The following is a 17,392-nucleotide window of genomic DNA, read 5'->3' on the forward strand; positions in this document are numbered from 1 at the left end:
TCTTTGTTTTTAAAATGCTTACTATATAGTTAAGGACTTGCATTAATTCTAGAACAATACTATCTACAAAACTCATGACGTGAAATGAATTGTTCCGCTATTCGCCACGACATTATTGTTATTTTATGCTTGATCGGTGAGGTATTTAGCCGACGATTATATGTCATTGGTTATTGATATGTAAGCTTGAAGCCCTTTGAAATATTCGCAGGATAAGTTCTTTTAATCGAATATTAGAATAGTATAACTGTGCATGAATCTGACATAGATCAACAACATTCTTACGGCATGTGACATTCGTATTTTAGTTAATGTATTGATCGCTTTAGACACCTACGTTCTAGAATCATGATATTGACTCTCTACTAGTTGTCGCCTGCTTTTCTTGGGTTCAAAATGGCGTTTCCTATGTCGTATAATTTAAATAGTGATGAAACATTGTATTAGTTCAATTATTTAGATAAATAAGACAAAAGTTCACGTCGCTAAGAAGAATATTATGCTTTAGATAACTTTGAAAGAAGTGGAAGAAAATAGTTTATCGGAAATATTTTATTCCTCAAGTACTTATGCTATTTTGTATTCATTGGTCTTTTAGACTTGTAACATCGTTTTGTTACTTACTATTACTATAACAACTTTTGTAAATCATTACAAACTCGTTTAACACGCGAATGACGTTCACAAAGAGTGGGGAGCGTAATGTGGTCTTTGACGTATGCCATAGAACAATGGCTATGGTTTTCTCACTGATTAATAGTTCACAATATATTTGTAGGTGATTTTATATATCCAAATAAAGTTTGTTTGGTGATTTTAGAACGTTTGTATTGAGAGAAACATAGGATCACCAAGAAAAATGTGATTATGTGGACTATATAGTAATAATCAGTACTATGTATCAACTTATGTCACAGATAGTCACTACAAGAAAACAGCGGTATTCTGACGGACGTTCCGACGGAAAATGAATTCCTCGGAATATACCGAGGCATTTCCGAGGCAATTCCGAGGAAACACAAAATTTTGCTTCCTCGGAATTCCGTCGGAATATTCCGACGGAATTCCGAGGAAAATTCATTTCGTCGGAATATTCCGACGGAATACCGAGGAAACTAGTATTCCTCGGAAAAAACCGATGAATTCCAAGGAAATATTATAGACGTTAGATAGCCGTTGGAGAGCCGTTGGGGGGATTTTAAAAATTCCGAGGAAATTCCGACGAACTAGCCGTTTGCATCGGAATTCCGTCGGAATTTCCTCGGACCGTCGGCAGGATTTCAACTATAAATACAAGCACCCCTCTTCCTCTTCATTCACACCATATCTTCATCCTCCCTCTCACTTTCTTTACACACGAATTTGATTCATAAAAAACATGTCTTCTTCAAATTATTTTCGTTCTTGGATCGATCGACCTCATTTGGATCCGAACACGAGATTGCTTACGGAAGAATACCAACAAGGTATAACCGAATTCATGGGGTTAGTTCACCGACAACCGGAAGCAAAAACAGGTATGTTAAGATGTCCTTGCTCTAATTGTAAAAATAAAAAAGTTATTAAAGAATGGGATGTTTGGACTCATTTATATTTGAGTGGGTTTACACGAAGTTACAAAATTTGGTATCATCATGGAGAAACTGATTATGAACTTGGTAGTACTAGCGAACCTCAGCCAGCGGTTAGATTAGAAGATCCAATTAGAACGGATGTAGATTACGGTGTAGGTACTGAGCAGATGCTAAATGATCATTTTAGAGGGAAAGATTTACCCAATGCCGAAGCTAGGAGATTTTATGATATGTTGGATGCTGGAAAGCAACCATTGTACGAAGGTTGCAGAGATGGTCATTCAGCTTTATCATCTGCTACAAGATTGATGGGCATTAAGACGGATTATAATTTGGCTGAAGACTGTGTGGATGCGATTGCTGATTATGTAAAAGGTATTCTACCCGAAGATAATGTAGCTCCTGGCTCATACTACGAGGTTCAGAAACTCGTAGCTGGTCTTGGTTTATCGTATCAGGTAATAGATGTATGCAGAGACAACTGCATGATTTATTGGAGGGCGGATGAACAGCGGGTTTCATGCAAATTTTGTGGGAAGCCTCGTTATAAAGATACGAGTGGAAGAGTTCCAGTACCATATAAAAGGATGTGGTATTTGCCTTTGACGGAAAGGTTGCAGAGGCTGTATCTGTCTGAACGCACAGCGCAACCAATGAGATGGCATGCGGAGCACTCAACAGATGGTGAGATCAGACATCCTTCAGATGCAAAAGCGTGGAAGCATTTCCAATCAAAGTATCCCGACTTTGCGTATGAGAGAAGAAATGTCTACCTTGGATTATGTACTGATGGTTTCAGCCCGTTTGGCAAGAGTGGAAGACAGTATTCTCTATGGCCAGTCATTCTTACACCATACAACCTACCCCCAAACTTGTGCTTGCGACGAGAGTTTTTGTTTCTCTCGATTCTCGTTCCCGGACCAGAGCATCCTAAGAGATCACTTGATGTGTTTCTTCAGCCACTAATATATGAGTTGCAACAACTATGGACTCAAGGTGCTGAAACATACGATGTTTCGTATAAAGAAAACTTTCAAATGCGGGCAGTACTAATGTGGACAATAAGTGATTTTCCAGCATATGGTATGTTATCTGGATGGACAACGCATGGAAGGCTATCATGTCCATATTGTCAAGATAACACTGATGCTTTCCAACTAAAACACGGAAGGAAAACGTGTTGGTTTGACTGTCACAGGAGATTTCTACCACCAGATCATCCATATCGTAGAAGTAGGAATTTGTTTACGAAGAACAAGAGGGTGTTTGACAGTCCACCTCCGGAAATTCGTGGGAAAGATTTGAAGACACAACTTAGAGATTTTGGTGCAGAAAGGACGCCAGACGTCGGTGGACATGAGCATTTTCCGGTAGATGGTGTTGGAAACCTACATAACTGGCACAAAAAAAGTATTTTTTGGGATCTGCCATACTGGGAGGATCATCTACTAAGGCATAATTTAGATGTCATGCATATCGAGAAGAACTTTTTTGACAATCTCATGAACACGATCCTTAATGTTCAAGGTAAAACAAAGGATAATTTGAAGTCAAGACTGGATTTAGTCGATATATGTGCTCGTTCAGAACTTCATGTTGATGAGAGTGGTAGGGCTCCTTTTCCCATATACCGACTTGATGCAGCGGGAAAGGATGCGTTCTTTGATTGGATTTCAAACGATGTGGAATTTCCAGACGGTTACGCATCTAATTTGCGTAACTGTATCGACAGAAAGGAAGGAAAGTTTACTGGCTTGAAAAGCCATGATTGCCATGTAATGATGCAGCGTCTCCTTCCGTTTGCCTTCAAGGAACTATTACCACGAAATGTTCATGAAGCAATTGCAGGGATAAGTGGTTTCTTCCGCGATTTATGCACAAGATCAGTGACTCTTGAAGGTATTGAAAATTTGAAGACTAACATAGCTGTGATTCAGTGCAACCTTGAGAAGATATTTCCTCCCTCATTTTTTGATGTTATGGAGCATCTTGTTATTCACCTGGTAAGAGAATTGGAACTTGGTGGTCCTGTGCAGTATAGATGGATGTATCTGTATGAGCGGTATATGTTCCATTTGAAGAAGATGGTGAAAAATTTAAGTAGGGTGGAAGGGTCTATAGTCGCACAGATGATCAATGAAGAAACTTCAAACTTTGCCGAGTACTACTTTCCAGCAGAAGTTCAGACCAAAAACAGAAGACCTGCTCGGCATGATGATAGAGGCGAACGGGCAACATATCATTGGAAGGTTCCAGACATTTTCACAGACGTTGGACGACTTAGCGGAAAACCAAAGGACCGTCGACTTACTGATCAGGAGCGCAGTCATTTGCAAACATATTTACTCACCAACTGCGAAGATGTTCTTCAATATGAAAGGATTTTCATGGCAGAAAAGCGGTTAGAATATAGATACGCCACAGAGGACGAACTAGAAGAAATGAAGCAGAGAGAATTTGGTGGATGGATGTTTACTTATGTGAGTGATGGTTTGGCCAGAGGTGAAACATTTGACGATTGGATACGCGAGATGGTCGTTGGACCAAACTTTGTTGTGAAGTCATATCCGAGATTTTGTACTCGAGGATATGCATTCACAACTCAGAAGAGGAGACGTTCGAGTACGACTTACGATGCTGGTGTTTGTTCTGCATCAGGAGATGATGTATACTACGGACACATAAATGAGATTTTGGAAATCAAGTATTTGGGCATGGTTGGATTGCGCTGTACTGTTTTCTATTGTGACTGGCACGACAACACTCCAGATCGAGGTGTGAGAACAGATGCATTTGGTGTTACATCAGTAAATTCAAGACGGAAGCTGCAATATTATGATCCTTTCATTCTTGCTTCTCAGGCCGATCAGGTTTGTTATATCAAGTACCCCCGGGTAAGGAACAGAGATGATCCATGGGTTACTGTTACAAGACTCAACCCGAGAGGCCGAGTTCAGGGAAGTTCTGAGCTGGAAGACCCACTACAACCAAGCACATCCGGCAACTTAAGTGCAGCAGAAGATTTAGGTGGAGTTGGCCTTGTAGTCGATTTAACTGACTTCGGAGAAGAAGCCGCCGTTCACGTAGAGGATGAACCAGTGATTGAAGAGTTTCACCAAGATCCAGATTCAGATTCATCTGGTGATGACGACTCGGAAACAGACTAGCGTCGACCTTTTTTTTTTTTTTTTTTTAAAGGAAAATTCCGAGGAAATTCCGAGGACAGATAGGTTTTCCTCGGAATTTCCTCGGAATAGATCTTCTCGATTGAAAACCCCAAGTTCCTCGGAATTCCCTCGGAAAATTCCGAGGAAATTCCGAGGAGATGGGGATTTGATTATAGATTCTTTTTCCTCGGAATCTCCTCGGTATATTCCGAGGAAATGCTGACGAACATAAGGATTTCCTCGGAATCTCCTCGGTATATTCCGAGGAAATTCCGAGGAACTGGGGGTTTTAAATCGAAAACAACGTTTTACGGATTGAATAACACGTATATAACCTTCATTAAGTGTCATAACCAGATTATGATGTTTGGAACTATGAACTTTGGTGTTTTATCCAATAACAAACACTTTTACGATTGCATGAACGAAAACCACACAACATAAGAGAAACACTTATACACTTTAATAAATGGTAAAGGGAATACTTACAATTATTTTTGAAATTGTGTTATTTCATGGTTTATGATCATCTATACAAAGAATCCTCAATGGTATGCATTATAATTGTATAAGAAATGAAATACGGCGAAAATAATCGATGTTTTAAAACCCCAAACCCTGGTTCCTCAGAAATTCCTCGGAGATTACCGAGGGTATTCCGAGGAATCGTTGTTCGTCGGAATATTTTCATTTAACCGGGTAAACCAAGCCGCCAAATATTTTGGGAAAATTGAATCAAAGAATTCCGAGGAAATTCCGACGGAAATATTAAATATTTCCGAGGAAATTCCGACGGATAGTTTCCGTCGGACGCCTCATAATATTAGGGCGAGCCCGATCTTCTTCCCCATTTCTCTCTTTCTCTCCGCGCCGCTGAGCCTCTCCTCTCGCGATTTCCGGCGACTCCACCGTTCTCTCTCGCGTTTTTCCGGCGAATCTCCCCTAATCCTCCCCCATAATCATGTAAGAACCCTATCCCACTCTTTTAGGTTAGATTTGTATGGTTTTTAAGTAGATTTGATGATTTTGGAATGAGATTTATAGATTTTGTTAGGGTGAATGGTAGATTTGTGTAAAATCGAGTTTGATTATGTATTTCACTTGATTTGAATTTTTTTTTTAGTTTTTATTAATTTTGTGGTTATAAAAATCGAATTTGAAATTATATATATATATTGAAAACGTTTTTTGTATATAAAATCTATTTTTTGCATTTTAAATTCATTTATATATTTATTAAACATTTTTAAAATCTATAAAACTTTTTTTAAGATTAAAAATCATTTATATAATATTTAAAAACATTTTTTTTGTATTTTATATGTAAAATATAAATTTCTATATTTATTAAACATTTTTAATATTATGAAAACTATTTTTGTAATTATTTAACATTTTAAACATTTTTAAAACTATTTTTCGTAATTATTATGTTTTTGGGATTTAACATTTTAAACATTTTTAAAATCTATTAAAACTTTTTTTATTTAAACTGTTTTTTTTAATTAAAATTATTAGAACTAATTTTTAAATATGTTTTTTTTTAATTTACAGGTCTAATGATGATCAGATCCGGCCTCGCCAGCGTCGTAGCCGGGGTGGTATGGGGAGCCAGTCTCGGGGTTCTTCCAGCCATGTTCAGGATTCCGTTTCGCCCCACAGCTCATACCATACATCTCCCTCTCCATTACTCGCTCCTGCTGCTCCCGCTCCCGCTGCTGCACCCGCTCCTGGTCCCGCTGCTGCACCCGGTCCTCTGGGAGTGATGAGGGTTGCGGAGTTGGTTCGACAGCCCGGTCGTGACCATCTTCCCTATCTCACTGAGTATCCACATGGACATGGTCAAACATGGTAATTTAAACTTTTATTTTTTAAACTATTTTTTATTTAAACTATTTTTTTATTAATAATTTATTTTTTTTATTAGGTTCAACCGATCCGGGAATGGGATCAGCGCATGGATCAACCGTATGATGTACTCGGCCCTCGACAGCGGACATCCGACTTTCACTCACTTCCCTGTCGAGAAGCAGCATCTGTGGTTTCAGCAGTTTGCGGTAAGTATTCTAATTTTTAAATTATATTTTTTATATTATTAAAACTATTTTTTGTAATTATTAAACTATTTTCTATATTTATTAGACATTTTAAATATTATTAAAACTTATTTTTGTAATTATTAAACTAATTTCTATATTTATTAGACATTTTAAATATTATTAAAACTTATTTTTGTAATTATTAAATTATTTTTTTAATTATTAAACTATTTTTTATTTATTAAAACGACGATTTTTGTAATTATTAAACTATTATATTTTTGTGCTTAAAAACTATTTTTAAACTATTTCAGCAAGAATTCAACTGGAATGCCGATGATACGCTCTCTATCTATCACCATTTTGTCCATAAAGTTATGGACAACTATGGGAAGCAGATGTACGAGTGGAAGAAGAAGTGGGAAGTAAACAAGGTAGTTTTTAATTTATTAACAATTTTTAATTTATTAAACTATTTTTAAAATTATTAAACTTTTTTTTTTAAATTAAAAGGTCCCAAAGTCGATGAACGACACGGTCTGGAAGGAGTTGTGTGCGCATTGGGATAAAGAAGAGACGAAAGAAACTTCTTCCACCAACTCCAACAACCGCAGGAGCGACCGTAAAGGAAAGGGCATCTACAAGCATAACTTGGGTGCTCAATCTATTGCCACTCTGGCGGATCGCATGGTAAGCTCAACCGCTTTTTCTTCAATTATTTAAGTTTCAGAATTTTATTTTTTTGCATTTTCAAATTTCTAATGTTTGTCTAATTTATTTTTTTTCAAGGCGGAAGAAAATGAAGGCCACCCAGTTGATGATCTCGCCCTTATGAAAAGGGCGTATACCAACAAGAAGACCGGCCAGATTGATGATGGTCTTGTGAGGGACGTGGTCGACCTGGTCCAAACTCAGGTGTATGACGAAGTGTCTCAGCTTCAAACCGATGATGACGATTCGACGGCCTCGACCAACTTGTCTCGGGTTCGAATCAACGAAATCGTTGAATCGGTAAGTTTTTTTTTTTTAAAGTTCAATTTAATTATTTCTTGATTTTTATTTTATCATCAATTTAAATTATCTAAACTTGGTTATTTATATTTCAGTCGGTTCCAAAGAAAAAGGGACGTTTGGTCGGTTTGGGTCGTCGCTCCCGGTCGGCTGCTCCTTCTTCTGCACCACATGCGTATGTTGATCCAGAAGTTCTTACGGCTCAGCTGAAGGACAAGGATGATCGGATATCTGCGTTGGAGACTCAGATGGCAGCTCAACAGGCGGGCTATGAGACCCAGAAGAGGCTGAACGAGCAGATGATGGAGATGATGAAGAGGATGTACCCGAACGAGACGTTCCCGAACATTCAAGACCCGTAGTTTTTTTTTTTTTCCAAAAACTCTGAATGTTTTATTTAAATTTGAATATTATCTACTATGTTTTATTTTATGTTTTATTCAATTTTAATTTTAAATTTTAAAAATTTTAATTTTTAAAAATAAAATTAATTTTAAAAAAAAATAAATTTTTAAAAAATAAATTTTTTCAAAATTCCGAGGGAATGGAGTTCCTCGGAAAATTCCGAGGAACTTTCTCCCCTCGGCAAATTCCGACGAACTTTAAGTTCCTCGGAATTTTCTGAGGGAAAAAGTTCCTCGGAATTTTCCGAGAAACTCCACTCCCTCGGAAAATTCCGAGGGAAGAAAGTTCCTCGGAAAAGTCCGAGGAACATTTGTTCCTCGGTATTTTCCGATAAACATTCCGAGGAATATTTCGTCGAAACTTCCGAGGATTGGACCATCGGAATTCCCTCGGTATTTTCCGAGGAATCTTCCGACGAACTTCGTGTCCTCGGAGTATCCTCGGAATTTTGTTTCCTCGGAATTCCGTCGGAAAATTCCGAGGAATTATGAATTTCCGAGGAGTTATTTCCGAGGACTTTTTTCGTCGGTATGTCCTCGGAATAGCGTTATTCCGACGACATACCGACGATTTTTTCCCTCAGTATCCCGATGTTTTCTTGTAGTGAGTCATTTGCATCTTATCAGTGCGTTGTTGTTTTGAGCAAAGCCATGAGCTATGGTTGAAACTGCACGCACGACTATTGTTCTTAGATGTAATGCCAACATCGTAGATTGTATACTAACTACGTTTTCTCACCATATTGGTTGAGTACATGCAATATCTTGTTATTAATACGCCTATTTATTTTTTTGCCAATATTAATGCATCTAATTTCTCAAAAAGATGGTGATATTCACGCCATGCACACCTCATTCTCTTATTCATACATATAGGGATGTGCACTATACCCGATTCCGTTATCCGAACACGATCCGAATTAATACCCAAACCAAAATAGCAAAATACCCGAATGGGTCTTTGATATGAGCATGTTCGGATAACCGAACCCGATCAGTTATATCTGATACCCGAAAAGTTATCCGAAATATCCGAACATACATATAATTAACCCTAAATCTATATTTTTTATCCTCCATTTAGTTTAGTCGACTGTGCAATCTCCATTTATTTCTCATTCTCCATTTTGATTTTGTTTGTGTGATGATTATAAATTTGATTCAGATTGTATGATGCTCAGAAGTTAGTCAATTTTGTTTGCAACCTACAAAAGTTAGTCGATTTGTTTGGTTTGTCCACAGATTTAAATTTTAAAGAGATTGTTTTTGTTGATCGAAGAAGTGATAACATAACATAACTGAATAATTGCTTGTGTTTGAATGTTATTGCACAACTTGTTTAGCTTTACAAAATAAAAATAGAGATAGAATATGAATTATATTACTGAACGACTTATCTTGTTGTCATAATACATATGCCGTTTGTTTTAGGTTTTTTTTTCTTATTCTATAAACTTTGCTGATAGTTTCACTTTGTTTTTGGACGTATTATTGTTGTTGTTCACATTTCATGTTGTTTTTGGACTAATAACATTAAAAAGAATGATTTGAAGACAAAACAAAAAATGCATTTCAATTTTTTTTTTTAATTTGAATTTCAGATATATCTGAATTAATTATCCGAACCAAATTCACAATGAAAAAATATCCGAACAGGTTATATATCTCTATACCAAATATCCAAAAATTCTAAATATCCAATCCGAAACTAAATGGATATCCGAACGTCCATCCCTATATACCTATAGAAATGTACTATTTCACCTCAACATACATCAATCTTTTGGATTTGAGTGGTTCGACAATTGTTTTGGAAATGGTAAAAAGATAGATACGAGAGATCCAACGTGGTTACAAAAATTTGCTCTTCCGATTTGAGAGATATTTTGTTTTTGACGGGGGAGACAAAGAACAACAAGTTGCATTTTATGTTAATTATTTATGGTTTTTCTTTTACTTTTTTTCACTGATAAATTTGAGTTTACAATTTTTTATTAAAAATTTGTGAATGGAATGCATCGCAGGCGTGATTGCATGCAATGTCCAATCAGACTCTATGATCAAATGCACTAAGGCATACTTTGCAAACCATGTCAAATCAAACATTCAATCTCTAATATTAAAATTAGGCGCTGATTAATTAGGTCTAGACGTCCAATCAAACTCATAAGATTATAAGTACTTACTTTTAAATACAAAAATTTGTAGTGATATAATATTATTTGTTAAAAGTCAAGTTTTATATATTCAAACATATATATTCAGTTAATGTATTTGGATAGAAAAGGACCAAATAACAATCTACTCACATGTAATTAAAGATGTAGATGGCTCTACCCATACCATGCAACAAGTTTTGAATAGAGATTGTTTCAATGGAAACAAATGATACAAAAATGTCAAAATGAAAAGGGCTGGCAAATTAAATGGTGGTCCATGTGGCCGTAGATACTAGATAGCGCTAAGATACCAAATTAATATAATGGTCCACTTCTTAGGAACGAATTAGGGCAAAATATTTGAATAAAGAATAAATACTGGTTTAAGTTGAATTGACAGTGTTTAACTAAATGTGTTAAGCTATCATTTCTGAATTTCCTCTTGTGATGGGCTCACTGTTGACTGTTTTGGTAATGGTCCACTCTTATTACTTATTAGTCGTATTACATAACCAAATTCACATGTCTTGTGGGGGCTGCCTTGCTCAATTCATGTTGTGCTTATTGTACAACAATATATCAATTTGAATATTTATTGTACTGATAAGTTTATCAGTACAAGTGCAACGACTGCTATTCATCTTACTGTTATACATGTGACATCCCTATCAATCCAATTTATTCTTGTTATTATTTGTTATCTCTTTAAAACAAACTTATAAGATATTTGTTGGTGGATTCACAATATCCTTTTTTTTTTATTCACAATATCCAGATTTGGGACCTCTGAAAAAACCTTGTAAAACACATACGTTTTAGAGTTTTTTTTTTGGGTGCAGCATACGTTTTATAGTTGACTGGTCTTTCTAACATATTGTAAATGATATAAAACAATAATATGAAAATTTCAGGAATGAGAATGCAGATAAAGACATCATGAAGGTGGTCTATAGAAAAAAATTAAAACGATATATATGTTTTTCTGTAACGTAAAGATAATTCAAACAATATATGTTTGAAGAAGTTAGATCAAGAAAAGAGATTACATGGAGAAATGATGAGCCTTGTACATTATGATGTATGCCACCTCCTCCTGAGAGTTTAGTGATATATATCCTCTTACCGTTGAAGGCTCGTGTTCTCATCATTGTTTTGAACCCCTTGCCAATTAAATATGTGTTAATAATGGTATTCTCGAGTTTTTTTTAATACACAAATATGTGAGCTTTAGAGTTGTAATTAAGTCTTTGTTGTGTATGTGTTATAATGGAGCTGACTACTCTCTTGCTCGACCCATATAATGCCCAGAGTATGCGCTCCTGCCTTTGTGGATCAACACCAGATTATAAACTCCGTTCATGTGAGACGAAATACCTACATAGGCAAAGGTCAAGATAAAGTAAGCAGATATGATCACGTAGTTTACTACTTGCTTTGGAAGAATTGCTTACGCTGAAGAAGCCAGCAACAACTCTCTGCCTCATTGTTCTCTCTTTGGTCATTTCAGCTATGGGAAGAGATTTTCAACTGTATGACGTGGAGATTGAGGAAAAGGCCAACTATGAACCCTGGAATGTCCCGCTGATTTCCCTTGAGAGTAAGCTGAATGATGAAGCTGTTGTTGGTCATCCTTCAACGGTTGAAATGCTTGAAGATGGATCGTGTGACCGTGTTTTGTGTAGTCATATCAAGTCACTTGTTGTTCCAATGTTTGATTGTGATGTGAAGCCAAAACCATCTAAATCCAAGAACAAGAAACCACACATGCCTTTACATAAATCATCAAAATCAAAGAAAGTTTCGCCTCTTCCGTAAAGACAAGGTGCTTCTCTGCTCTAAGTGGCCAGAAGAAAGTGATGATAGAGAAGACGAAAGAGAAGGTTGTGTTGCATCCCTCTGAAAGTTGTCTTCAGTAGGATAAACGAAGCAGTGAAGGGGTCAGCAAGACAAGTGCACAGAACATTACCTATCTACATGATGAGATGAGTTTGGTCTCTGGTTTGTTTTCTCCTTTCTCACCTCGGTTCAAAGGTGAATAGTCCAGTTTAGCAGGTGATGGATGGTTTAGTGTACAGTACAGAGATATCTTAGCTTTATGAGACAGAATTAGAGCAAAGAATATGGAAGTAAAGTTGTATATGTAAATATTAGCAATAGCAACAGCAATAGAAGACATTTGCTACAAATTGTATGTTGTGACTCTTGAAAAGTTCTTGCCAACCTGAGATGGAGAAGTAACTCTTTATAGATCTTTTGTTCTTTTCTTTTTCTTTCTGCTTTATGTTCACATACACAGCATCCCTATTTGATAGACTAACTTGTAGTTTATAATGCAAATTAAGTTTCTTATGACTGGACTCTATAAAGACACACCAAACTCTATATTTACTTGTGTTTTGGTCAACGGTTTTGCAAAAAATAACTGATCAAAAGGTAAGTCATAGTACAAGTTTTAACCGGAACATATAGATTCCATATGCCAAAGTAACGAGAAGAGAAGAATATGCGTTGACAAAGTCAAACGTCAACGAAACCAGCATGTTACTGACTTGGCTTACACGTCTTTTACCTGAACCCATCACATGTCTGATTACTTGTAAGACTATCTTTCTTTCTTTTGTCTGCGTGACTGCTTCTCTCTCTCTCTATTATATAAGTCTCGTCACATCTCAACAATTACTAAATTCATAGTTTTTTCATTTGGAGATCTCTGACATGTCTGTAGAGAAACAGGCTTCGGAGAGCAAGAACAATGGAAGTTATTATAGATGCTTGTCATTCTCGTTCGTGGAGTCATCATCAACGGATGGGAAGAAGAACAAACCATTGTCGTTGAATCGTATGGATTCAAAGATGCTCAAGGCAGATATTGTGAAGTGGGTAAAGCGTGTAGCAGCCTACGCTCGTCAACTTAGCTCCAGAAAACGAGATTAAGAAACATGAAAGGAGAAAGGTTGGTGTGATGATGAATTGATGATCCTTCCTTCTTCTTCTATCATTCTAAAAGATTTTTGAGAAGTATTATTTCACAAAATATATAGGATAATATTTCATTTTTGTATTTCTCAATGCAACAAAATAGTGGTTTTGTATTTATTATTCCAGCTTGTAATCTAGTGAGATGATCTTATCTATTAAGAAGTGTATATGTATATTCTCTTTCAGGTTCTTAAGACCACATTTGATTTTTTTTGTTTTGTTTTCTTACATGCTTGTCTGTGAATGGCCTGAATGTTATTGTCTGCGCAAGCAATTAGAGACTTGTTGACCCAAAAAGGCTTAGATAGAGACTTAACTCTAAAACATCTATGTTTCTCATTTGTTTCTCATCTGATTAAAGACCAAATGAAGCACTCATGGTCACAAGAGAGCTCAATAAAGCTCAAGCAAGCAGACACATTCCATGTGAAGAGTGTGAGGGACATATCCACAGGCTGAACACTCATCCCTTTGTAGCAACCCTCTAATCAGTAAGGAATAATCTTGTAGACTGTAAAATAATATAAGCACGATTAAATGCAATTATGTGAAGAAGATTATAACCAGAAATAAATATAAATTAACCTTCAAAACTGGAATGATATTTAACGGAACAAAAACAATCTATCTTTTATTTGCTGTATGTCAAATACAATATCAATATAACATGTGTGTGTATGTCTTATGTATATAGTGACAGTACTGATTTACATCTTCATATGAAGAGTAATCTAAACTAGATGATATTGAGCAAAAGAATGTGGAATGTAAAACAAAACTAACTAATCATATGATCTGAGTCCTTCCTGAATGGAACGGAAGATTCTTGCAGCAGATTCAGAGGCAGATGTTGAATTATGAGGAATGGCTCTAATGGCACGGCGCATCGGTTTCTGTTTCTGCTCGTACTCATCAGTGTGATGAGTAGGCTCTGTAGGGAAAAGAGGAAGCACATCTGATTTATGCTTCTCTGGTGGACTTGAAGCTGTACTTCCATGTACATCACTGTCATTAGACTCCTGAGACTTCTTTAAGGAAAATGGAACAGCTTGAGTCATGTGGCTTGATGTGTTGGACCATCTTTGAAGCTGACCAAATGGGTTTGTTTGGTCAAGGCTTGTCCTAGCATTGGGCTGTGGGAAGTAGTTGTGGCTAAGTTGAGTAGAAACAGGGAAACCTAGTGTTGGGTTGAGCGAATCTTGTCCATAAAATGGAACCATGAAAGCTGAAGAAGGAGGAGGAGATGGTCCTGCGTATGGTTTATAGACCAAACCTTCTGAAGGAGTCATTACAGGAACTAACCATTGGTTTCCAGGAGGAGGAACTAGCTGCTGTGGCCACATTGGGGTCATGAGGTCTTTGTTTATTGAAGGTAGAGGAACCTTTGGTTTCATATGATCTGGATATTCTTCAGTTACAGGTTTGTGCTTCTTGGTGATTGTTTTTTTAACCTTTGAAGCAGCCATTTCCGGCAGATGGGAATGGGATAACCTCATTGTATCACCATTAAACCTACTTTTGAGGACCAAGTTTGGTGATCTTGCAACCATCTTTTGAACCTGCATTTTGTTTAGGTTCATGGTTAGATCATAGTCTAGTTACAGTTCCATAGAAACAATATAGTTATTAGGAGCTTACCATTATCAGTCTATGCAACTCAAACACTTGAGCCTCAAAGATCTTCTGCTGACTGAAAAATATGAGCAAGAACAAAAAGTAAGAAACACTGCAAAATTTAAGAATCATAAGAAGAGAGACTGACATAGTAAGTGAGAGGGGATACATACTTGATCATGTAAGTTCTCATCTTCCAAAACCTCTTATCACCAATCACTCTTGCAGCATCATTAGAAGATGCACTAATACCAGACAAGGAGTCAATCTCAGAGCAGTCTGAGACATCTTGCTCACACGGAGGCACAGTTTTGGGCTTCTTTTGAGTTTTCATCACATTAAGAGACTCATTCTGGCTTTCATCTTCAAAACATTGTGGCAAAAGGAGTTCTGGAATATGAAGATTGTTCAGGGCAGCCTTCGAACCATCAGCTTCTCCTCCGCTATTACAAAACTGGAGTACTGACAAATCTGTGTCTGCTTGTGGATCTGTTTGTGAGCGTCTAAGAACAGGAACCTTAAGAGAATCCAAGTTGGCAAGGCTCTTGAAATGGTACTCATTTTGTTTTATTGAACTTGGCTTAGTATTAGTAACTGATGATTCTCTGGGACTTGGATAATTCATGGCGGTTTTATTCAGCTTCTCTTCAAGGTTTGTTGTTGGAGAAGTGTTGCAGATTGGTGAAAAGTGATTCTTTTCAGGTTGATCAGTAGTCTGTTTAAACACACAAAAGTATTTAAAAACAGCTTCTAATAACTAAGTCATATTCAAAGTCTGAATTGTCCCAAACTATTTTAATCTCACCTAGAGTATGTAATGGAAAACAAAAAATCAAGAACCTAAAGTGAATTAAGGAGGAGAGAACTCACGAGACAGGCATTGTCGGCTGGAGGAGGAAGAGACAGAGAGAGAGTAGAAGAAGAATCAGAGATCTTGTTGGTCAGAGAAGGGAGACTGGAACGTTTATGGAGAGACATTGATTTGCCATTTCTTCCAGTATCATTCAGATGAACCCTTTGGAACAATGGATGAATTGCTATCCTCTTCGCCTCATCTTTCATTCCTCCCATCTTTCTTCTTCTTCCTAATCTCACAACAAACCCTATTAATTACTTCTTCCACAAGTAACCTCAAGAACAAGGAAATTTAGAAACTCTAGAAGAAACCAGATTGGTACCTTCTGAAATCTAGTGCTAAATTTAAAATTGTAAGATCAAACAAGCTCAACCCAAATCTAAAAGTTTCTAAACTTTCTTCTTCTTCTTTTTTCTATATAGATGGGAAGCTAGAAAATATCTTATGATAAAAGACCAAGAAGAAAAGAAGATATTTTGTTTGTGTCGCCCCCACAATGGATTCCATATCAGAGGCGACAAAAACTCTCAAAGGTTTGGTGTGTGACTCTGCGGTCATGTCTGGTTCCTTACAAGTAAAGATCCCTAACTCACGGGAAATAAGAGTTTACGATGACGTGGCGGGTTTTAGTTGGTTAGGCCCGAGTGGTAGGAGAGTGGCGTGAGTGAGATGATGTTCGGGTGCTCGGTCTCTTTACACAACGCAAGCCACATGTTTTCAATCTCTCTCTCTATCTCTCTCGTGGCTAACTTATCATCTCCAATACCTTTCTTAATTTGGGAATATCTTTGTAGCGAAATATCTGTTTCTAATCGCAATCACCTGTGACACAAAAAGTGGAAGTGATGAAGCGTGTTCGGTCGGAATGTGTCTATTTCCCGGTTTAGACGGACCGGAGATGAAGTTTTTAACGGAAAACCCAAACGGCCATGCGTTTCCACGCGCCAAAACGCGTGTAGCTCGACATTCTCGTGGTATCTCGAATTTAAACGTGTTAAAAGTGGATCGCATGAGTCAAGTGGGCTTGAGCCCACTAATATTCTAAGAGTGAGGTTTTGTTAGGCCCTTGTAATATTTTTTTTTTTGAGCAACTGCCCTTGTAATATACAAGTGTTTTTTTGGGTCAAAATACAAGTGTTCAATAACCTTGTTTGGACAAAAAGCATTTAGTTATTTCACTGAATGATGAAAACTGAAAATTCCTTTCATGATTTTATATCGAAACCTTTATAAAATTATATTTGTATATATATATATATATACATTTTTACTTTAGTAAGATATTTTCATTGAATGGGTTCTTAATAATGGTAAATGACAGTGTTCTTTGAGAAATTATACACAATCAAATCATATTAAATACCTGAAAACAAACTATACACGCAATTGTAAGTTTTAGTTCCAATTACATAAATTTATGGTTTGATTTTTTTCCAAATAAATGTACCTATAAACGAACTTTTATAATACATATATGAAAAATTAAATCAAGTCACTTTGGCCAACTGGTAAAAGATTCCAACCGGAGTTTTTGCCCTGCATTCAAATAACATTGGCTACTTAGGGGTGGTATTCAATCCAAGAATTTA

General features: G+C 36.7%; 2 protein-coding genes across 3 annotated transcripts; one reads left to right on the plus strand and one right to left on the minus strand.

Annotated features, from left to right (window-relative positions):
• The first annotated feature begins 11,272 nt into the window (after positions 1 to 11,272).
• LOC111214188 lies at positions 11,273 to 13,543 on the plus strand. Its single transcript, XM_022716569.2, has one exon. The coding sequence runs from the start codon at positions 13,070 to 13,072 to the stop codon at positions 13,286 to 13,288; it is 219 nt and encodes a 72-aa protein (XP_022572290.1). The 5' UTR covers positions 11,273 to 13,069; the 3' UTR covers positions 13,289 to 13,543.
• Positions 13,544 to 13,937: 394 nt separating this feature from the next.
• Positions 13,938 to 16,464, minus strand: LOC106439656 (protein HEADING DATE 3B). 2 transcript variants are annotated; one of them, XM_013881149.3, is made up of 5 exons: positions 16,126 to 16,427; positions 15,818 to 16,032; positions 15,121 to 15,662; positions 14,972 to 15,023; positions 13,938 to 14,892 (listed from the first exon to the last, which is right to left on the minus strand). In XM_013881149.3, the coding sequence occupies exons 2-5, from the start codon at positions 16,016 to 16,018 to the stop codon at positions 14,116 to 14,118; spliced, it is 1,572 nt and encodes a 523-aa protein (XP_013736603.2). In that variant the 5' UTR covers positions 16,019 to 16,032; positions 16,126 to 16,427; the 3' UTR covers positions 13,938 to 14,115. The 2 variants fall into 2 exon arrangements, with proteins under 2 accessions (XP_013736603.2, XP_022572289.2); XM_022716568.2 differs by having other exon boundaries at positions 15,818 to 16,464.
• Between the last annotated feature and the right edge of the window lie 928 nt (positions 16,465 to 17,392).

Source organism: Brassica napus, chromosome A3, assembly GCF_020379485.1.
Source record: "Brassica napus cultivar Da-Ae chromosome A3, Da-Ae, whole genome shotgun sequence".
Lineage (NCBI taxonomy): Eukaryota > Viridiplantae > Streptophyta > Magnoliopsida > Brassicales > Brassicaceae > Brassica > Brassica napus.